Genomic DNA, 24041 nt, shown 5'->3' with positions numbered 1-24041 from the left:
GGTGTGCAACCAAATAACTGCAACCAATCGCTTCCTATAACCATCAACAAGCTTCTTGCACCTCTCAGCTGGAATTTTGGGCCACTCTTCTTTTGCAAACTGCTCCAGATCTCTCATATTTGAAGGCGCCTTCTCCCTACACTAATTTTAAGATCTCTCCACAGGTGATCAATGGGATTTAGACCCGTACTCATTGCTGGCCACTTCAGAACTCTCCAGCACTTTTTTCCATCCATTTCTGGGTGCTTCTTGAAGTATGTTTGGGGTCATTGTCCTGCTGGAAAACCCATAACCTAAGATGCAAACCCAGCTTTCTGACACTGGACAGTATGTTGCAACCCAAAATCCTTTGGTAATCTTTAGATTTCATAATGCCTTGCACACAGTCAAGGCACCCAGTGCCAGAGGCAGCAAAACAACCCCAAAACATCTTTGAACCTCCACCATATTTGACTATAGGTCTCATTCTGTTTTCGGTAAACAGTAAAATGATGTGCTTTACCAAAAAGCTCTATCTTGGTCTCCTCTGTCCAGAAAACGATTTCCAGAAGGATTTTTGTTTACTCAAGTATTTTACATTTTGGCAAACTGCGGTCTAGCTTTTTTATGTCTATGTGTCAGCAGTGGGGTCCTTCTGAGTCTCCTGCCACAGCGTTTCATTTCATTCAAATGTCAACGGATTGTTCACGCTGACACTGATGCATCCTGAGCCTGCAGGACAGCTTGAATTTCTTTGGAATTGATTGAGGCTGCTTATCCACCATTTGGACTGCGTTGCAATATTTCATCAATTGTTCTCTGCCATCCATGTCCAGGGAGATTAGCTACAGTGCCAAAGGTTGTAAAATTCTTGATTATGTTGCGTACCGTGGACAAAACAACATCAAGATCTGGAAAAGGACTTGTAACCTTGAGATTGTTGATATTTTTCAAAATTTTGGTTCTCAAGTCCTCAAGACAGTTCTCTTCTCCTCTTTCTGTTTTCCGTGCTTAGTGTGGCACACACAGACACACAATGCAAAGATTGAGTCAACTTCTCCCCTTTTTACCTAGTTTCAGGTGTGATTTTCATATTGACCACACCTGTTACTTGCCACAGGTGAATTTGAACGAACATCACATACTTGAAACAAGGTGGTTTACCCATAATTTTGGAAAACTGACAATTTTGTTTGGACCATTTTTGGGGTTGTGTGTGAAAAAATGTCCAATTTGCCTTTTTTTCCTCTATTTTTGTGTTGCTCCAATACACACAAAGGAAATAAACGTGTATAACAAAATGTGTGTAATTTAAATAATTCACGTCCAAAAATAATTCCAAGGGTGCTAACACTTTCGGCCATGGCTCTATGTATGTACACTGCTCAAAAAAATAAAGGGAACACTTAAACAACAGAATATAACTCCAAGTAAATCAAACTTCTGTGGAATCAAACTGTCCACTTAGGAAGCAACACTGAAAGACAATCAATTTCACATGCTGTTGTGCAAATGGAATAGACAATAGATGGAAATTATTGGCAATTATCAAGACACACTCAATAAAAGGAGTGATTCTGCAGGTGGGGACCACAGACCACATCTCAGAACCAATGCTTTCTGGCTGATGTTTTGGTCACTTTTGAATGTTGGTTGTGCTTTCACGCTCATGGTAGCATGAGACGAACTCTACAACCCACAGAAGTTGCTCAGGTAGTACAGCTCATCCAGAATGGCACATCAATGCAAGCTGTGGCAAGAAGGTTTGCCGTGTCTGTCAGCGTAGTGTCCAGAGGCTGGAGGCGCTACCAGGAGCCAGACCAGTACACCAGGAGACATGGCGGGGCCCGTAGGAGGGCAACAACCCAGCAGCAGGACCGCTACCTCCGCCTTTGTGCAAGGAGGAACAGGAGGAGCACTACCAGAGCCCTGCAAAATGACCTCCAGCAGGCCGCAAATGTGCATGTGTCTGCACAAACGGTTAGAAACCGACTCCATGAGGGTGGTATGAGGGCCCGAAGTCCACAGATGGGGGTTGTGCTCACAGCCCAACACCGTGCAGGATGCTTGGCATTTGCCACAGAACACCAGGATTGGCAAAGTCGCCACTGGCGCCCAGTGCTCTTCACAGATGAAAGCAGGTTCACACTGAGCACATGTGACAGACGTGACAGAGTCTGGAGACTCCGTGGAGAGCGATCTGCTGCCTGCAACATCCTTCAGCATGACCGGTTTGGCAGTGGGTCAGTAATGGTGTGGGGTGGCATTTTTTTGGAGGGCTGCACAGCCCTCCATGTGCTGGCCAGAGATAGCCTGACTGCCATTAGGTACCGAGATGAGATCCTCAGACCCCTTGTGAGACCATATGCTGGTGCAGTTGGCCCTGGGTTCTTCCTAATGCAGGACAATGCCAGACCTCATGTGGCTGGAGTGTCTCAGCAGTTCCTGCAAGATGAAGGCATTGAAGCTATGGACTGGCCCTCCCCAGACCTGAATCCGATTGAGCACATCTGGGCCATCATGTCTCGCTCCATCCACCAACGTCACGTTGCACCACAGACTGTCCAGGAGTTGGCGGATGCTTTAGTCCAGGTCTGGGAGGAGATCCCACAGGAGACCATCCACAACCTCATCAGGAGCATGCCCAGGCGTTGTAGGGAGGTCATACAGGCACGTGGAGGCCACACACAATACTGAGCCTCATTTTGACTTGTTTTAAGGACATTACATCAAAGTTGGATCAGCCTGTAGTGTGTTTTTCCACTTTAATTTTGGGGGTGACTCCAAATCCAGGCCTCCATTGGTTAATAAATTTGATTTCCATTGATGATTTTTGTGTGATTTTGTTGTCAGCACATTCAACTTTGTACAGAACAAAGTATTCAATGAGAATATTTCATTCATTCACATCTAGGATGTGTTATTTGAGTGTTCCCTTTATTTTTTTTTGAGCAGTGTATATATTTTGTGTTATAATATAATTTTGTATTATACATTATAAAATGTATTACAAAATTAAAAAAAATAAAAAATTGAGGGGGAAAATAAACATGATTTAATCTATAGGTCATTTTCTGATGAGAATACTTTCCCTTTAGCAAGCGCTTTGCAAAGTAGGTGAAGATCATTTAAGGAAGTAGATCTGGACCATAAACATTGACGTTCAGCCCTTCTACATAACGACTATCCTAAGATCGTATCAGCGTTTCCTTTAGCTACCAATGACATTTACTTTATACTTCATTAGATCCTCAAAGGCTGAAAATCATGCAGAACATTTACTGACCACTAATGCAAATGAATCATTCGCCAATACTCTGAACAGCAATGTAATATTATACACTATGTTATATAACAGTACCATTATTACTTGTAACATATCTGAGAGACCACCTTCATAACTGTGTAGAAAACAAAAAACAAAAACAAAGTATTTATATGTCTGGAAGTAATTGACTTACTCTTCATTAATTTCTGGGACATGTCAGCTAGCCCCTCATGTATCGGGCTGTCCCTGTTCGATGCATTAAGCTTGGAAGACTGCTCGTAGGGGAGTAAGGTCTCATCCTTAGACAGTTCTAGCTGTATCGCCGGCGTGCTTCCCATCTTCTGCTTAGTCTGTGATTGATGTGAAGCACTGCGGAAATCGGCTTCAGAACGTAACACTTTCAATCTGGACGTATGTTGTGGAACTTTAGAGCAATCGTGGGCCTGCTGGCAAGCAGAAGCCGGAGGAGATGTTGCTGCTGACTGATCTGGCCGCCTTGGAGATGGGGACACAGGCTCCGCCAAAGTGCTGTGCTTGACTGTATTTAGACTAAATGCTCTAATTCGAGACCAGGTTGTGGAGTTAAAACTTTTGGCCTCCAACCAGAACTTAACCAAATGTTCCATCCTGCGGAGCTCCATAAACTGAATAAAATAAGGGAGAGCCACATTGTCTTGTAGAACTTGTTCCAGAGTTTTTGAAAGACTTGACTTTGTATCTTGGGACTCATAGTTCAGACATGATCGGCCTGGAGGAGAAAACAGAGGAAAAGGGATTAAAACTAAGGCACACACACACACACACACACACACACACACACACACACACACACACACACCCAAATGTAAACGTTCCACCAGCTAATACTCAGTTTGCCAGTTACTCATGTTCAGAGATGGACAATTTGATAAACTTAACAGTAACTGAAGCGAAACTGCAAGAGCACAAACAGGCAAGTGCACCTCAGTGCGAGACAAAACCCAGCACTATATAGCTATGATAGGGGATTTTCTGATGTTTCAAGAAAATTCACCATGAGAAGGAAATGGTATAAAATAACCAAGTAGGACGTAAGCTATGATATCATCACCCACTCAGGCGGGCCCTGACCGTCACTGCTTATTCTCCGCCACGACGAGATGTCCACTTGACTGCTACTAGTGACTGTCAGCAGCGATCACATGCACAAGGATAGCATCTAATTACTGCAGGAAGTAAGCAGAACTGGCCAGGGACCACCAGAGTGGCAAAAGGAAATTGTAAAGGGGGAATATGGTCTACTACTTTATTGTAGACCTTTTCCTCCTTAAATGGACTGTCTGCACAGAATGACTGTTCATACCAAGTACAGGTGCTTGGTGCACCCTTGGTGGGGCCAAACAGCTTGTGATATAATTCAAAGTGGAACTGTCCTAGAAATGTCAGGACGGCTGCACACTGAAGAAACATAGCTCGAGGCTAATCTCATCTGTCCAAGGAGCTGCCATCATAAACACTTGTACCTCTCAGCCAAAAAGCAGCGCTGATATGAGACGGAATAAATCTTTTCACTGACTGAGCACTGGAGCTGGAGAAACCTTCTCCTTCCCTGTTACGTTCAGTCAGTGGAAAGATTTATTCCGTCTCATATCAGCGCTGCTTTTTGGCTGAGAGGTACAAGTGTTTATGATGGCAGCTCCTTGGACAGATGAGATTAGCCTCGAGCTCTGTTTCTTCAGTGTGCAGCCGTCCTGACATTTCTAGGACAGTTCCACTTTGAATTATATCACAAGCGCCATGTTTATCATATTCTTAGTGAAACTCTTTAAAAGGAAAAAAATTGAATGGGTATTTCCCTAGTTTGTAAGTTATCCCCTATTTATTGGATAGAAGATAACTTGCTGATTGCCATGGCTACGACGGCTGGGAGAATCAGGCAAAAATGCAGCCAAAGGCGAACATTTGCAACTGTGCATCATTCATTTTCTAGGTGACTGCTGGATATAACCGAGTGCTTTACTCCTCCGGGGTAAGACACTCAAAACTCATTAAATTATTCCCTAACCTATGGATAGGGGATAACTTAAAAACTGGGCTTAGTTTAGTAATGGAAAAGCACTTTAAGTTGACCATACACATTCAGTAAGTGTCATTTGAACCAATTTTGGTGAGGCAGAATGACTAATATGTATGGGAGAGAGTTGACTCTCCCCAATAGCAACTATTATGGTCAAGCATGTTGGATTTTTACATGCCCGATCCTTTGTTGAGGCAGCAAATTATTCCCCGCTCTCCACCAAGAGTACATGCATGCTTGGCCAAACTAAGACACGTGCATTGAGAGGGTCAGACAAAATCTGTCTCTTACCAAGGTCTCCAAAATGTGTGGCTTCCATGTGAGTTGGCTGCTTTTTAAGTGCAGCAGTCCGACTACTTGAGTACGAGTCCATATTGGCCGATATGGCATTGATCGCCACATGGCTTGGTCCAGCAGCCTCCAGCAAGGCATTATTTTTTGGACTTCTTGATGGGGAATGTACTGGTGCAGATTTAACTTCTAAGGGAAACAAAATATAACTTTAATCAGTTATATAAAAAGTTATACAACCCTGGCATACATACATTTTTTTTTTTTTTTATAGATTCTACCTGATCAGTAGAAAATTCTGCAAGAAATGCAGAATTGGAAAGTTCCACCAATTCCACTTTAAAAAGAAACATTAGGAGATAAATGCAGAATTTTCTGTGCAGTTTGTAACCAAGAGATGGCTACTAGATGGGCCTCGTATGAACCATCTACTACCTGCAAGAATCCCTGGAGCCTTTTCCTGATTTATAAACCCGATATGTCGTCATTGTTGCGGCACGACAAACACATATCATGCTGTACCAACTAATACTCATACATGGCGCCAGGGATTCCAGCAGATTAGAGGTGGTTCCCCAGGCTCACGTCTGGTGGCCATGGACTACTGAACTGACCGAAGGGCTAAAGTCATGTGAATTGATTTGGTAATTTTTACTAGAGAGTCTTAAAGGGAATCTGAATGATGAAGGGACTGACACTACGATTGCAGTGACGTGTGACTTAATGGGCTGTGTGTTGTTGCAATAAAATCAGTGTTTTATCAGCAGGAGATTATCACTAGAGGACTAGGTGTCTGGTGCCTCCTAGTCAACTGCTCTGTGTAACCCCACCACCACCGCTGATTGGCCTCATTCTATCAATGTACAGTGTACACAGAAAGCTGCCAATCAGTGGTGTGGGCGGGATTACACAGAGCTGTGCATTCAGAACACCGCTAAATCTGCAGCAGAGAAAATGCGGATTTTATCAATATGACAACAGGCAACCTAGTAAGCGCCACATCACTGGAATCAGGTTCCCAGTCCGTACATCATGCCGTTCTCAGATTACATAGCAAAAACCTGGTAATGGATTCCCTTTAATAAGCACCAGGTTTTTAATGTAGTTTATGATATTTAAAAAATCTAGCATATTTTTAGACCGTGTAGACAAGCAAGTCTTATGGAGTGAGAGCAGCAAGTATTTTAGAGTAAAAAAAAAGACTGAAGTATCTGTAGGAAACCTACATGAACATGGGGAGAAAGTCCTTGCAGATGTTGCCCTGGGTCAGGTTTGAGCTCAGGACATTAGAGTTGCAAAGCAACAGTGCTAACCACTGAGCCATCGTGCAGAGCAGGTGAGGCCATGCTGTGAGCTTTTTATTAGCCCTCTAAACAATAATGAAATAATTAAACAGCATTACCTCTAAATATTTTAACATCTGGCTTGTCTTGATCTTTTCCTTTCACTGTGAGGGAGAAAAAAAAATGGTTAAAGGAATTGTTCAGTCATCAAGTCTAAGTACCCCCATTAGTGAGGTCAGAGTGAGGAGAGGAGCTTTCCTGCTCAATCCACCAGTAGACTTTGCTTTGGAAACATTACAGATCATTGGCGAGATCCACAGTGGCCTTCCTTGTCCTCAGGTTGGGTCCACATCCTGACAATTTTACAGCTGGATTTTGCCTGCTATTGTATTTTGGTGTGGATTTTACAGGATTCTCCAGCATTTCCATCCCAAGAAGACTTCCAGCCCAGATACACATTAGATAGCTGTTGGTTGAATGATCGTTCGGCCAACAGTTATCTCTGCTGACAACTCCATGCAGGGGAACGCTCAGCGGATTCATACAACTTATGTCCTTGGTGTAGACTCTCTCCAAATAGTGCTAGGCATAGGGTAAGGAATCTAAAATCTAAAATTGTACTTCCCTTAGAGAAACATGGCAAAAAAGATAAAATAAGCACCTCTACCTATCCCAAAAGTGTCCAAAAGGAGGAAAAGAAAAGTAGTTCCTACAGCCTTTTATGGCAAACTCAGTGATGGGACTTCTCACTGTGCTGCAAAAATAGCTGCACAGAGGGGAGGATGGCCCCCAAGGCACAGGGATGGGGGGGCCGCCCCCAAGGCGCAGGGACGGGGATGGGGGGGCCGCCCCCAAGGCGCAGGGACGGGGCTATATGTGGTGGGAGTCCCCCTAGAAAAACCCCGGATGGTACTCTGGGAAAGACTGCAAAAAGCATCTAGGACGCTCAGTTTGGCGTTTGGGGAACACTATATTAGAGCATCAGTAACATCCACTACATGGAGGCCCGGAGTTACAGTCCACAGCGATTCTCCTCATTCTGTGCACTAATGCGTCTTCCAGCTGTACGATCTCACATGATGCCGGACCAGGACTAATCTGTAACTAGAGGCAAGAACAAAGGGGTCTGTGTATCACCCTCTCAATAACATACACTTTCTCTAAATGCGCCTTTACTTCTCTCCAGCGAGAGGTCTCCGGACAAGTGTCTGTGCCAAGCTTAGCAATCAGGTAATAGGAGAGACATATTTTTCAATCTAAGAAAATAAATTCACCTTAGAGAGCACGTGTCACTAGATCAAAAGTGACCAGCTTCTTTTCCTCTTATTTTATTACCCCTGATCCTAAGTATTCCATTTTTCTTATTTATTTTTATAAATCCGGAATACGGTTCCAGAGAAATGGACTGGTTTTTTAGTGCTAATTATGGTGGTCTTTAAAAGAGGGTGTGACTCACATGATCCTCGGGGGGGGTCTTTAGCCTCCTCTGCCTTTTTACCCTGAGAGCCACGCCCCTTTGGAAAAGTCCATAAAAACTGACACCAAGTACAGGTCCTCATATGTCTGGAACCTTACGGTGGCTTTAAAAACAAACTAAGGAGCAGTGGGAATAACACAGCAAAAACTGCCCACTTTTGACAGGGAATAAAACAAGCCAGATGTTAGGTTTTGCAGAAGACCAGTAGGGAAGGAGACTACTTAAAAAGCACAAGGAAATATGATCAGACCACCGATGTCAACTATTAGACATCAGCACAATTACCACAATGAAGCTTAACACTTTAGTGCCGGTAAGAAGAGCAGCGACTAGGTGACCACATAAAAGGAACTTTTTGAGAGCGACTGAACTCCCTGAAGCACACGCTCACTTCTCTGCTGGAGGCTTCACTTACCAAGAGACTGACATCTCAGCAGACATCATTTTAGCTCAATAGTAGATCTGAGATATGTAGAACGGATATGAATATGTAAATGAAATTCCCAGGTGTCTAGGCGATTTTTAGTTACATAGGTTGAAAAAAAAACAAAAGACCTGGGTCCATGAAGTTCAACCTTTCTCCACCAATAATAAATGGTCACGAAAGATCTATAAATTTAAGGACAATCTGGTAGAAAAGGGAGCAGATTATATAAAATGTAACAAAATAGAGTACATATAGTTGATTTAACTCATGTAAATCAGTAAAAAGGCCCTTGAGTGGAAATTTGCAGAACAAAATTCTTGAGGCTCAAAGTTCGGCTGACCGCCGTGATATGCTGCCGGCCGCCGTGTGGTGGTTGTCTTTCTTCTGTCAGCTACAAGAAAGCATTGTAAATAGTGAAATTAGTATGTAGCCGTGAACAGGGGCAGCCAACGCAAACACCCGGATTTCTCCAGCTGTTATAGAGGAATCTGTTCCAGGATGTCACTAGTGCTACAGGACATTCCTATACTGCGGCATCAGACCCTGAATATGGGCAAATCCTGAACGTTACAAGTTGGTCGATGCCCAGACTGAACAGCTTGATAGACCGCTCTTTGGATACAAACCAGTGATCTGAATAAACCTCTGGTTTTCTAAAAGTTGAAAACTTTTTATGCAAAGATCATATTTACTGAAATCAGCCAAAACGTGCAGATTTTGGCAGAACCGATCAGCAATATAACGTGTGGTCTCTGGTGTATGGCCACTGTGAGTATTGGCTACAGATAGGTTATGTTCACACTAGGTGTTTTTTGTTCTGCAGCAAAACCTGATCTCTTGGCAGGAAAGAAGCTGCGTCAAAAACGCAGGTTTTGTTGCTGCATTTTTTAGGATCCCAAAGTTCAGCTTTGCTTCCACCAGAGAAGCATGAACACAGGTCACCAATGCAAGACATATGTGAAACCGTATTAACCAGAATTACAAATGTAACAGTGGGGGGAAATGAATTGTTCAGGAATAGTTTTTCTAAGACACGGGCAGTGTATTGAGTTTGTAGGACACTATTTATTTATTTTCACACTATGGTCTGCCATTGAGTTGCTCACAGACTGTTCAATTTCACACCGACGTGGGCCAGAGGTATTGTTTGATCTCATACCTAGCTCAGCCAATGTTTACACATCACTAATTTAATTAAACTCTCCTAATTCAAACTGCCATCTCAGGTGACAAAGACAAGATGGTAAAATCACAAAAACAAATGAGTTTCACATACTGCTCTACTTTAATTTTTTCACTAAAAACGCAGCAAAACCTGATAGCTATGTTCACACTAGGCATATTTTCACCACCCATTACTTTCAATGGGTGAAAAACGCAGAAAAAAAAGCTGAAAGTAGTGACATGCTCTATTGTGCAAAAAAACATTCAAAGCACAAAATACTGATGACACAAAAACCAAGGTGTGTGCATGAGATTTCTGAAATCTCAGACTTTGCTGGTACTGTAAAACGCAGCTGAAAATTTGCATAAAAATGCATTAAAAAATGCTGAAAAAAAGCCTAGTGTGAACATGGCCAAACACACACTAAACGGCATAGGGTTTGCCACCTGCCAATTAGATCAAAACTCAAAATCAAAATACACCACAAACCAATCTCTGCAGTATTGGTCTATTAAATAATGGAATATTGATGTATGCTAAACAATGGATGATTAAAGGGAATCTGTCACCACGTTTTTGCTACCCCATCTGAGAGCAGTATAATGTAGGGGCAGAGATCCCAATTCCAGCTGTCACTTCCTTTCCTGATTGCCGCAGTTTGATAAAATCCGTTTTCTCAGCAGTTCTCCGAATGCTGAGCCCTGTATAACCATGCCCACACCACTGATAGGCAGAAATCTGCCTATGCACAGTGTACACAGAAAGCTGCCAATCAATCAGTGGTGGGACAGGGTTATACAGACCTCATGAATATAGAGGAGTACATGCCAGCAGGGTTAATAGTCTACTGATAAAATCAGGGCTGTGGAGTCGGTAAGCCAAACCTCAGACTCCTCAATTTCCATGACACCGACTCCGACTCCCTCATACATGGCTCGTATTTAAGTGATAAATTTACTGTAGCACAGATCCATCTCAGCTAAAAGTCTAGACACGGAATAGGACATTTCATAACTTTCCCAAATTCTTATAAAAAATATTCCCCATAAACTGCATTGAACTACTGTACCCAATTATATATTTTAGGAGTCGGAGTCGGTCCATTTTATACCGACTCCACAGTCCTGGATAAAATTACTGTTTTATCAGCAGGCGATTATCGAAACTACAGCAATCAGCCCAGTAAGTGACATCTCTAGAATCAGGGCCTCTGTCTATACATTATTCTGCTCTTAGATTACCGGGTGACAGATTCCCTTTTAATATCGATCAGACAAGTACCGCAGCAGAGACAAGTGTACAACCGCTCCTATGAGGAAACAGAGAATCTCTAACCCAGTCAAACTGGAAGGACTATGCTAAGAAAAGACTGCATTATCTAAGCACAATTACTCCTATTTGGCCAGGGTGGGGCATCTGCCTCCGTCACAGTAATGACGAAAACATAACAGAAAGCTATATCGTGTTCGGCAAAGCTTTAGCCTGTCAGCCAAACGGCTCCATAGACAACTCTGACTCCAACTCCGCCAAACAGATGAGCACTAGGCTTGGACAAGAGTTCTTGGGACAAATTAGCAACGAAATCTGATACATGTGGACCCGGCCTGGGGGCTAAAGCAAACAGCAGTCTGGCAGCTATAAATTTCCATTCATATTCCAAATTTGAGACTGTTAGGGCCCAAATCATCAAGCGATTTTTACTAGAATTCTGGTAGAAAACTGTTTGAAATTATGCGAAATGATTGACAATTCTGGCCAGCTGCATGGTTGACCTGCAGGCCCAAAGTGTGCGCTCTCATGCTGTAAGCAGAGGTAATTTTTTTTCCCTGCAGCACTGGAGGAGCACAGGGACCATATCCAGCCATCTGACCAGCACTTGCCAACTCCATACTAAAGAGCCTGTGGCCAACGTACATTTCTAGCTGAGGCTCATGGCTGAGGCTGACTGCATTATAAATATGCACCAAATTCATTAAAAAGGAGCACACCTCTTAATGAATTTGATGCAATTAACTCCTGGCCTCCCTTTATTAAGGCTGGAGTGCAAATTCCCGGTCTCAATTGGGCCCTTCTCATGTTCATGTCATGAGAACCACGGTCAGGCCTTTACTTATACACCTGGAACACAGTCATGTGAATTAGTCCAAGGTCCACATGTCAGAATTGCAAATACGCATCAATTTGGGAGCAAAATAGTCATGTGTTACATGCAGATTTCACTCCTATGCACTGAAGATGAGAAATAAGTGGTAAGAGAGAACATGCAACCTTGACTGACCTATGAAAATAAAGACATCAATATGGCACCGTCTGCAGATATAGTGACCTTTCAGTTTCCATCAATTTTACTTGGCGGTCAAAGTACATGCTAGATTAAAGAAGTTGTCTCAACAAGAAAAATGGGTAAAAACAAGCAGTTTTGTTTCTTACTTTTTATTAAAAATCCTCTCAGTTTCAAAAAATGAAGGGCTTTTTAATTCTACATTGCACTGCTCATTGCTTAGTTACTGGCCACCTCTGCGGTGTATAAGAGTGACCAGTTTCCTAGGCAAATGAGCGCACTCCTTACAAGCTTTGGTATACAAATGCTGCTCTGAAGCTGGCAGGATCCAGCCAGCGTCGCCTCCCCCCGTGCTCCCCCGCGGCCAGCGTCGCCTCCCCCCGTGCTCCCCCGCGGCCAACGTCGCCTCCCCCCCCGTGCTCCCCCGCGGCCAGCGTCGCCTCCCCCCGTGCTCCCCCGCGGCCAAGCTATCGCTGTTTGCAGCACTGAAGAGCACAAGGTTCAGGCCAGTGACTCAACCATGAAGCTGGTCCGAACAGTGCCCTGGCAAGCAGAAAACTGGGAGGCTTAGGAGACTTGTTCCTCAAGATTAAGCTTTAGAAAACCTTTTTAAAGTTTTCTCTAGTAGTCAGTTCTCCAAGGACAGTCAAGTGTCGGTCTCAGTAGAGGCGGAAAATAACCATAACCATTAGCCTGTGGCCAAAAAGTGCAGCTGGACACATATGGCCCAAAGCGCCACCCACGGCAATGATTTTGTTGGCACTGCTGTCTGTACCCCTTGCAAAGCCGTAATATATATCAAATCACCTAAATAATTAAAAGTGGGAGAACAGAGGGAACAATTCCCCCTTGGTGGCATCATCAGAATACAAGTGCCACATATGGCTGCCGGGCACTGCTGATGGCAATTACGTGGTACTTTACTTTTTATAAAGGTTGCTTACTTTGTGTCTATTTTCCACCACAGTCTTACTGACAGAGGAGGATCTTCTCACACTGCGAGAGCCTCGGGTGATGACATATCTTCAGAGGGAGAATCTGAGAGAAGCATGCATAGCATAAATGAACAGCGCTCAAATTATCGTCCATCCGTGTACAATCTGGGTTGTAAATTGACAAGTCTCCATATCTGGGTCAACAAGTGTACATCCAATGTTATCAACCTGCACCAAGAGACAAGGCGGACTACAAAGTGCAGCTCTCACAGAAAGGAACGCCAACACTTCCCAACGGTGGCCCAAAATGTGTCCACTCCAGAGGGCAACGATTTATCATCCACTCAAACAACCAGGTCAGAAGTAATGTCCCTAATGAACAAGACAATTACCTGCCGGTGTAAACACGCCGACAATCATCTAAGAGACAAGAACAATGCTGTCAGGTGATTGTATTGTATCGGCAGCACATCGCCCCGTGTAAACAGGAGATGTGCTGCCGAACATGAAACTACAAAGAAAGATGGTATTAGCAGAAGTTCTGCCCTCATTTTTGCTCTTTGGCCCATATACACAGGCCAGCGAGAGACAAACAACTAGAATAGATTGGATTGTCAATTATTACAAGCCTGAAATAAGTCTGTATAAATGGGTCATTAAATTTTAGCAATTAAGCAAATTACCCCATGGCCCCAGACTACACCCAGGAGTAATCTGGTAATGACCACATACCTATGTAAATAAGTATTTAAGTAAGTGAACCCAGTATTCAGAAATTCTTAATAACTTTTTATAAAGCAGATACAAGATGAGATGAGTGTGGGCCTCCTGATAACGGAGGAAGCCCCCTTGATTTACCTTCATCACTTGGCATTAGATCATTTACCTGTGGGCCATACTTACAACTGGGGATCATTCCTGATAAAAAAAAAAAGTGTTAACAACAATGAGAACACCCTCTATAAGATTACATAAGCTCCATCCCGCAGATGGCGGCTTACAAGCAAGTTATTTCCACGAGTAACTGATTTGATCAACATTTAAAGGGAACCTGTCAAGTTGGATATAGGGTTACTCCGTACGTTAACAGCATTAGGATGGTGCCCAGCCCCTATGCGAAGTGCGAGACTTAAGAGGAAAGGATTGGTCCCAATATCAAATTAGTGGGGTCCGACACCAAGTACTAACAGGATCGGCTGTTATCAGGCCTGCAAAGCTCCGTATACTGTGTATTGGGCATCAGCTCATTCAATTTAATAGAGCCAGAAAATCCTTTCAAAGGGATTCTTGGGTTATTAATGACCCATCCTTATCACTATGAGATCAAACAGTTCCCACATCCTGACTAGTCAACTGCTAAAGTAGATTGGGCAGCCAGATATAAACAATGAATGGAGCCAATGGTGTTACTCTAATGTGTAATGCCCCTACCAGGTGCTACAAGTCATCTCCTGTCTAAGACTAGGCGTTGATCTACAGTTCTTGGCAGTGGCCACTACACACTGAACAGTTGTTCTGTTATGCAAAAATACTGCTTTTCATGTTGCAGTATTTCTATTTTTTGGTGACCACACAAACATAAATCAATACCAATCTGCTCTAATTTGTGTTTTTTTGTTGCTTTTTATTCATTTTTGGTGCAGATTTAAAGCATAGTTTTTAATGGATTTTTAAGTGTAAAAATACTGTGATTCTGCACTGAAAAACGCTACTGAAATTTTACATGTTTTTATTAAGCTACCAATTGAAAATTAAAGGAAAAACCTGCACACATGCTAAAAAAAAAAAAAAAAAAAACATGCACAGTTCCACAGCGTCTTCAAATGTAGAGTGGACATGTGTTGTAAAAAAAAAACACCTTTCCAAAAAACACAGCATTTATGCTAAGTGGGAGCATGGCCTAAACCCTCCTACGCCAGTGACACCTGATAACTGTCTTATTTCATGTAGGTATGTCATGTAGGTATGTAGCTTTATGCCCCTGGTTGTCAGCTGCTGTGAAGGGCATCACATAATGCCTGGGATATATTACAACAAACTGTAGCATGTAAGCACATAAAGACGCCCTGGTATCACAAAGTGTAACGTCCCTGGGATGTGAGAAGTGGCAGCGGAGGATGAGATCTAAGGGTATGTGCACACGATGCAGAAATGCTCAGGATTTTTTCCTGAGCGTTTCTGCATCTCTCTGGCAGGAAAAAACACTTGCGGATTGTACATGCGGTTTCCTGCCAGGGACATGCGGAAATGAAGCGGTCTTCACTTTCATTTCCGCATGCGGGTTGACAAGCGCTTCCCAAGCGATTTTAGCATCACTTGGAAAGTGCTTGTCAACTTTACACTATATAAATCCATGCAACCGGCATGAATTTATATAGTGTGTGAATGTCAAAAAATAAAAAATAAATATATACTTTACCCTCTGATGGCCTCCGGTGTCCGGCTTCGCTCGGTCCCGGCTACCGGCAGTGAAGACTTTAGGACCTTCCGACGTCAGCGTCACGTGACCCGTCACATGACTCTGACATCAGCGAAGGTCCTTCTTCATTCAACTCCGAAGTGCCGCGAACCAAGCAGGAGCGCTGCGCGGGCCGTCAGAAGGTGAGAATATATATATTTTTTATTCTTTTTTTTTTAATGGTACCTGGGTCTGGATGAGAGTCCTGTCATCCACACCCGGGTACCATCCGCACATTAGACCGCACGGAATGCGCATCAACATATACAGTGATGCGGATTCCATGCGGTCTAATGCAAGTCAATGGCGGCAAAAGAGCAGCGTTTCCGCAAAATTAATTGACATGCCGCGGATTTTTGACCGCAGCGTTTACGCTGCGGAAAAATCCGCATCATGGGCACAGCGCATGCGGATTTCAATTGGGGAACATTGCTGCCCTTCTACCATGCGTTTTTAATGCGTTTCCGCGGCGCTTACGCAACTGCAAAAACGCCTCGGAAACGCATCGTGTGAACTCAGCCTCACACTGACAAGATAACAGTCAACAGAGAAAGTGCCGGCCACACTGCGGTGTGCGGACGAAGGAAAGAGCCGGACAAATGGGGTTTCCTGGGACTTTACAGGACTCAGCTGAGAATAAGACAAACAGAAAACAATCATTACGTAGCAGGACCATGACAGTGATGACCAATCAATATCAGAGTAGAGGGGGTCTAACTGAGCCCCTCAATGATCATCTACTAGCAGGGCCTAAAAGCACAAGTCTACGAAACCTCTCCAGGTCCTGAACTTTCATACGGGCACCTTCCAAATGATATTATAGATACATAAGATATATATTAGCGTTATCCGATGTTGCAGGTTCCCTCTAAGGCATACATGTCAAACTTCGGACCATAGGCCAAATCTGGCCCGCAGGGTGGTTATGTGGGGCCCATTATTCCGCATGGCCGACGCCATGGGGCCCATTATTCCGCGACTTTGTCCAAGATTTTCATTTTGGCATCCCTGCTCTAAGGAGTATGTCTGCTACATAAACAATGAGGATCCTGTATCCCTAGGATTGATCCGAATATCAGATTGGTGGGGTCTGACACCAAGGAATACAGGATCGGCTGTTATCAGGCCTGCAAAGCTTCATACACCGTGTACTGGTCATCAGCTCATTCAATTTAAAAGGGCAGAAAATCCTTTTAAAGGGATTCTTGGGTTATTGATGATCTATCCTTACTAGACTGGGTCCTTCAGCTCAGCTCCTATTGAAGTGAATATGAGCCGAGCATCAGTGAGATCAGTGACCTCCTAATTTGTGGGGTGCCCGCTGAGGACCCCCAATAATCTGATAATGATACCCAATCCTAAGGGCAGGTGATCCTTATTGTAGTGCTGGGCTTGTCATGTGAATGATGGTTTATACCAAGGCTTCCATCAGGTAAGTACTGATCATCCAGGACAGACCGCCCTCCGCCGGCATGACCAGTCTCTGTGACCGCAGCCGCTGACAGACTAAAGGCTACGCCCGTGTCAGGCACGTGATCCCCATAGCTTACAAGAGCTCACATGAAAGTTTTGGGGTCACAATTCTATGTCCATCACCATGACATTCGGATACCAGGGAGCTCAGCTGTCACCAATGTAAAGGGGCCGCTCACATTTAACTATGTTTGAGAAAACTGCATGTGCACTGGCCCTTTAAGAGTCCCCGGTGCCCCCCAGAAGTGACACCCCACCAGGAGCCAGTCCCCTCCCGTACACCGGGCTGTCAGAGGCAGCTCTTACCTTTCCTGCGGAAGAAGGACATGGCGCCGCCGGCTCCCTGGACGTGCCCGCCTCCCTCAGCGCATAGTGTGGCGCCCCGGCTCCCCTCACCCAGCACACGGGACGCCGGGGACGCCGCTGCCGGAGCTCTGCGGTTACTAGGAGCCCCTCTCCCCGCAGTCCTAGCATGAATGACACTTCCTCCTCCTTCCTCCAGCCGCAGCTCCAGCCCCCGCCATATTGTCAACAGCACAGTCTTCCGGGGCCCGCGGGGCATGCTGGGCGATCACCCCGGCCTGGTGACTCCCGGGCGGCCATATTAACTGAGGGCCCTGTGGAATGCTGGGATTTGTAGTTTCCGGTGAAACCCTTTACTAGGCTTTTTACCCATCCATATAGTCACAGACTGGCTGGCAATAGCACATATGAAAGCACCGTAAATAGCAGACCACATATTCTTCTGTCATATCAAAATGGCAGAAGTAACTGAGCTGCAGATCCAGACAGACGGTGTTTCCATATTTCCTCTATGTCAAACTCAAAACACACAGAGGGCCAAAATGTAAAACGTGGGCAAAGTCACGGGCCAACCAGTATGCACTGTAATGGGCCCCACATAGTCCCCCATACAGGATAATGGGACCCCACATAGTTCTCCATACAGTATAATGGGACCCCCACACAGTCCTACATACAAAATAATGGGCCCCACATAGTCCTCCATACAGTATAATGGCCCCACATAATCCTCCATACAGTATAATGGACCCCACATAGTTCTTCATAATGAATAATGGGTCCCACATAATCCTCCATACAGAATAATGGGCCCCACATAGTCCCCCATACAGTATAATGGCCCCACATAGTACTCCACACAGAATAATGGGCCCACATAGTCCTCCATACAGTATAATAGGCCCACATAGTCCTCCATACAGTATAATGGCCCCACATAGTCCTCCACACAGAACAATGGGCCCCACATAGTCCTCCATACTGTATAATGGGCCCCACATAGCGCTCCATACAGAATAATGGGCCCCACATAGTCCTCCATACAGAATAATGGCCCCACATAGTCCTCCACACAAAATAATGGACCCCACATAGTCCTCCATACAGTAAAATGGCCCCACACAGTGGCGTACCGCCAATGGCGGCAGACCACGCCACTGCTATGGGGCCCGCGGCCGAAGGGGGCCCGTGAGGGCCCCAAGCAGCGTAGGAACGAGGAGGATAGGTGAGTAGGAGGTTGCAGCGGCAGAGGAGCGGGTTGCGCAGTGGAGGAGTGGGGCACATGCAGTAACCGGCTGCTGCAGCTACCACGTGTCCCCGCTGCTAAAGGGACATGAATATTCCCTCTTCTCCACTCCCATGGGCGTGGAGAAGACGGAATATTCATTCTCTTTAGTAGCGGGCACGGAGGAGCGCTGAGCCCAGGCTCCTGCTGTCAGTGCAGAGGAGTGAATGTGTCAGCAGCCGCTCACCTCGGCTTCTGAGAGCGCGCTGCTCAGAAGCCGACATGAGCTGCAGCAGACAGGACGCAGCGCTGGAGCAGAGGTGAGGAAGGAAGGTGAGTATAAGTGTTTATTGTTTTATGTGCAGTGATTGGGGGGTTGAGGAGGCCACACATACCAGGAATGGGGGATTGAGGAGGCCACACATACCAGGAATGGGGGATTGAGGAGGCCACACATACCAGGAATGGGGGATTGAGGAGGCCACACATACCAGGAATGGGGGATTGAGGAGGCCACACATACCAGGAATGGGGGATTGAGGAGGCCACACATACCAGGAATGGGGGATTGAGGAGGCCACACATACCAGGAATGGGGTTTTGAGGAGGCCACACATACCAGGAATGGGGGATTGAGGAGGCCACACATACCAGAATACTTGGATTGAGGAGGCCACACATACCAGGAATGGGGGATTGAGGAGGCCACACATACCAGGGATTAGGGGATTGAGGAGGCCACACATACCAGGATTTGGGGATTGAGGAGGCCACACATACCAGGGATTAGGGGATTGAGGAGGCCACACATACCAGGATACTTGGATTGAGGAGGCCACACATACCAGGAATGGGGGATTGAGGAGGCCACACATGCCAGGAATGGGGGATTGATGAGGCCACACATACCAGGATACTTGGATTGAGGAGGCCACACATACCAGGAATGGGGGATTGAGGAGGCCACACATACCAGGATACTTGGATTGAGGAGGCCACACATACCAGGAATGGGGGATTGAGGAAGCCACACATACCAGGAATGGGGGATTGAGGAGGCCACACTTACCAGGATTTGGGGATTGAGGAGGCCACACATACCAGGAATGGGGGATTGAGGAGGCCACACATACCAGGATTGGGGGATTGAGGAGGCCACACATACCAGGATTGGGGGATTGAGGAGGCCACACATACCAGGAATGGGGGATTGAGGAGGCCACACATACCAGGAATGGGGGATTGAGGAGGCCACACATACCAGGAATGGGGGATTGAGGAGGCCACACATACCAGGAATGGGGGATTGAGGAGGCCACACATACCAGGAATGGGGGATTGAAGAGGCCACACATACCAGGATTGGGGAATTGAGGAGGCCACACATACCAAAATTGGGGGATTGAGGAGGCCACACATACCAGGATTTGGGGATTGAGGAGGCTACACATACCAGGGATTGTGGGGGCCACACATACCAGGGATTGTGGGGGCCACACATACCAGGGATTGTGGGATTGAGGGGGCCACACAAATTTCCCAGTAGCTGCTGCATTTCCCACCCTAGGCTTATACTCAAGTCAATAGGTTTTCCCATTTTTATGTGTTAAAATTAGGGGCCTCGGCTTATATTCGGGTCGGCTTATTTAAAATATACGGTATTTTAAAATCAGTGAGTACGTGGTGCCCATAATACTGCAGGACTGTGGCGTGCATTATACTATATGGGGGCTGCATTTTACCCTATGGGGTGTGTAATATACTGTATGGAGGACTATGGGGAGTGCATTATATTCTATGGAGGACCATGGGAAGTTCATTATACTATATGGAGGATTATGGGGGACGCATTATACTATATGGAGGTTTATGGGGGGAGCATTATACCATATGGAGGATTATGGGGGCGCATTATACTATATGGAAGATTATTGGTGGTGCATTATACTATATGGAAGGCTATGTGGGGCCATTATAATATTTTGAGGGCTATGTGGGGGGCCATTATACTGTATGAAAGCAATTATACAGTGTGAATGTGTGTGTGGGGTCATTATACTGTTTGGAGGGCTGTGTGGGGGCCATTATACTGTTTGGAGGGCTGTGTGGGGCCATGAGAGTGGAGGGCTCTGTGGGAGTCACAGTTGGAGGATTATACTGTGTTAGGGTCACCATACTTTGCCGTGGGAGTTGAAGTGGGGTACAATAGTGTCATTATACTGGGCATGTGGAGGAATGCACCATAGGAGCATCATACTGTTTGGGGGGCACTTTTGTTGGCATCATACTTTATGGAGGCAATGAAGGAGGAATCTACGACTTCAGAAGGAGGTAAATTACTATGTAAAGGCTGGAAAGTTATGAGATCTGCTCTTCTGTGACACAGACAAATATTTATTTTTTTGTAGGGGGGAGGGGGCCCAATTAGAGCTTCTGCTATGGGGCCCTATGACTTCTATGTACGCCCCTGGCCCCACATAGTCCTCCACACAGAACAATGGGCCCCACATAGTCCTCCATACAGTATAATGGGCTCCACATAGCGCTCCATACAGAATAATGGCCCCACATAGTGCTCCACATAGTCCTCCATAGAGTATAATGGCCCCACATAGTCCTCCATACAGTGTAATGGGCCCCACATAGCCCTCCATACAGAATAATGGGCCCCACATAGTCCTCCACACAGAATAATGGGCCCCACATAGTCCTCCATACAGAATAATGGGCCCCACATAGTTCTCCATAGAGAATAATGGGCCCCACATAGTCCTCAATACAGTATAATGGGCCCCGCATAGTTCTCCATACAGAGCAATGGGCTCCACATAATCCTCCAGACAGAATAATGGGCCCCACATAGTGCTCCACACAGAATAATGGCCCCACATAGTCCTCCATGCAGAATAATGGGCCCCACATAGTCCTCCATACAGAATAATGGGCCCCACGTAGTCCTCCATAGAGAATAATGGGCTCCACATAGTTCTCCATAGAGAACAATGGGCCCCACATAGTCCTCCATACAGTATAATGGGCCCCACATAGCGCTCCATACAGAATAATGGGCCCCACATAGTCCTCCATACAGAATAATGGCCCCACATAGTCCTCCACACAGAATAATGGACCCCACATAGTCCTCCATACAGTATAATGGCCCCACTTAGTCCTCCACACAGAACAATGGGCCCCACATAGTCCTCCATACAGTATAATGGGCTCCACATAGCGCTCCATACAGAATAATGGCCCCACATAGTGCTCCATACAGTGTAATGGGCCCCACATAGCCCTCCATACAGAATAATGGGCCCCAAATAGTCCTCCATACAGAATAATGGGCCCCACATAGTCCTCCATACAGAATAATGGACCCCACATAGCCCTCCATACAGAATAATGGGCTCCACATAGTTCTCCATAGAGAATAATGGGCCCCACATAGTCCTCAATACAGTATAATGGGCCCCGCATAGTCCTCCATACAGAGTAATGGGCTCCACATAATCCTCCAGACAGAATAATGGGCCCCACATAGTGCTCCATACAGAATAATGGCCCCACATAGTCCTCCATGCATAATTATGGGCCCCACATAGTTCTCCATACAAAATAATGGGCCCCACATAGTCCTCCATAAAGAATAATGGGCTGTACATAGTCCTCCATAGAGAATAATGGGCCCCACATAGTCCTCCATACAGAATAATGGGCCCCACATAGTCGTCCATACAGACAAATGGTCCCACATAGGGGTGGTGGTTCTGGTGTTATGGGCCAAGTAAAATGTAAATCTCGGGTCTGGAGACCAATACCCGGACTGACTCCAGTCCTTCTCGTTATCTTTCTGCCCGTTTGCGGTTTAGTGCATATGAGCGTTTCCCCATACAATCCATTGGAAATATAATGGCGTGCACTAGAATTATCCAGTCCTAGTTCTCATGGCAGACAGCTCCAGAGCACACACAGCTACGGACGTGACGGGTCCGAGTGTAGCATCATCTCATTAGATTCTGGCTATACCAATGATATGATCAACCGAACAGATTCATTTCTTATGGGAAGGCAATGTCTGCTGGAAATGAAAAGTGGATCAGCTGTCCATAGCGACCAATATGGCAGCTGATAACTGACGCTTCTCTTCTATTGACACCCGAAACCCTTCATTTTTCTACTGCCACCTAAGCAGGTGGGAGCCTCCATACCCAAAATTGGGGCTCGTTTTGTGTATAAGGGCCTAACGTTAATTTGTATGGCCTAAATCTACCTCCTTAATAGATCTATAGCTTCCCATTATGCTAACGCTTTACTGATAGCTGGAGATAAGGATGTAGGCAGGGGCGTATATAGTAATCATTTAGGCCCCACAGCATAAGTCCTAATTGGACCTCCCCACAAAAAAAATACTTTTTTCTATGGCCCCCATAAAAAGTATCTCACAACTTTGCAGCCCTTACAATGTAATTTTGCTCTTATTGTTGTCCGTTAGTGTTCCCACGCACTATACCACTATATCTCTTTCATGGCCCCCATAAAGTATGATGGCAACAAAAGTGCCTCAAACACAGTATGAGAAAAAAAAAAAGGAGCCAAATGTGGTTTATCCACGCTGCTGGTAGGCAATAAAGATCCAAATGGAAGTATAATAAAGGATTTTTTATTTCAGGTTCTTTAGTCAACGCCTCTAAAAGTCATTCCAGACTTCTTCATCAGGACACAAACCATATATACAGACTGTGGAAGGTGAACATATTTATACACATGGTTTAGCAAAAAAATGGGCTCCAAAGAGACACCTGACATGTGAAAATTCAATTTTATTTTATTTTTTTCTCCTTTATTTAAAATACCTGAAGACAGAGACAATAGGAAAGAAAAAAGATTTTCTTGTAAAAAAATTAAAAATGTTTATCCATTGCATATATTGTTATTTAACTTATATAAAAAATATATATTGTGATGATTAAAAAAATTAGTTATGTCATTAAAAGCAGAGTCAAACTTGTGTGGTGTTTGCCTTCTATTATGTGCCGGTCAGTTGATATATTCAGTGAGCCACTGATAGCTGTTATAATCTGGATAACTGAAAATTAGATGGGTGAACGTGACAAGGGAAGCAGATAATAACATTTAATCAGGACTTGTCAGTAATTTCTTCATTTAAGAATGGTATATTTTTATTTATTTATTCATTTATTTTTCTTTAAGGGAATGTGTCACATACATTTTTTTAAATGATCAATAATATCACATACAAGGGACAAATACAGCCACACCATGGCAAGACCACATATTAACACCGAATAGTGACCAAATAATACCACATACAAGGAACAAATACTGCCAAACCATGACCAGACCACATATTATCACAACATAGTGACCAAATAATACCACATACAAGGGATAAACACCAC

At 44.9% G+C, this 24041-nt stretch overlaps 1 protein-coding gene across 1 annotated transcript in view; it reads right to left on the bottom strand.

Moving 5' to 3' along the window:
* The window catches only part of AKAP10 (A-kinase anchoring protein 10), a 46034-nt gene extending 28361 nt beyond the window's left edge, over positions 1–17673 (bottom strand). Inside the window, exons 1-4 of the mRNA XM_073668037.1 lie at positions 17400–17673; positions 6997–7041; positions 5595–5783; positions 3441–3995 (exon numbers count right to left, since the gene is read on the bottom strand). Coding sequence (XP_073524138.1) covers positions 3441–3995; positions 5595–5783; positions 6997–7041; positions 17400–17655 — 1045 coding nt within the window. The 5' untranslated portion in view covers positions 17656–17673. The remainder of the gene's footprint in view (positions 1–3440; positions 3996–5594; positions 5784–6996; positions 7042–17399) is intronic.
* Positions 17674–24041: the final 6368 nt, after the last annotated feature.

This window comes from Phyllobates terribilis, unplaced genomic scaffold (genome assembly GCF_046119375.1).
Source record: "Phyllobates terribilis strain yellow unplaced genomic scaffold, ASM4611937v1 Scaffold_2__4_contigs__length_985480577, whole genome shotgun sequence".
NCBI classification, from domain to species: domain Eukaryota; kingdom Metazoa; phylum Chordata; class Amphibia; order Anura; family Dendrobatidae; genus Phyllobates; species Phyllobates terribilis.
This window is presented reverse-complemented; position numbering and strand designations above follow the sequence as displayed.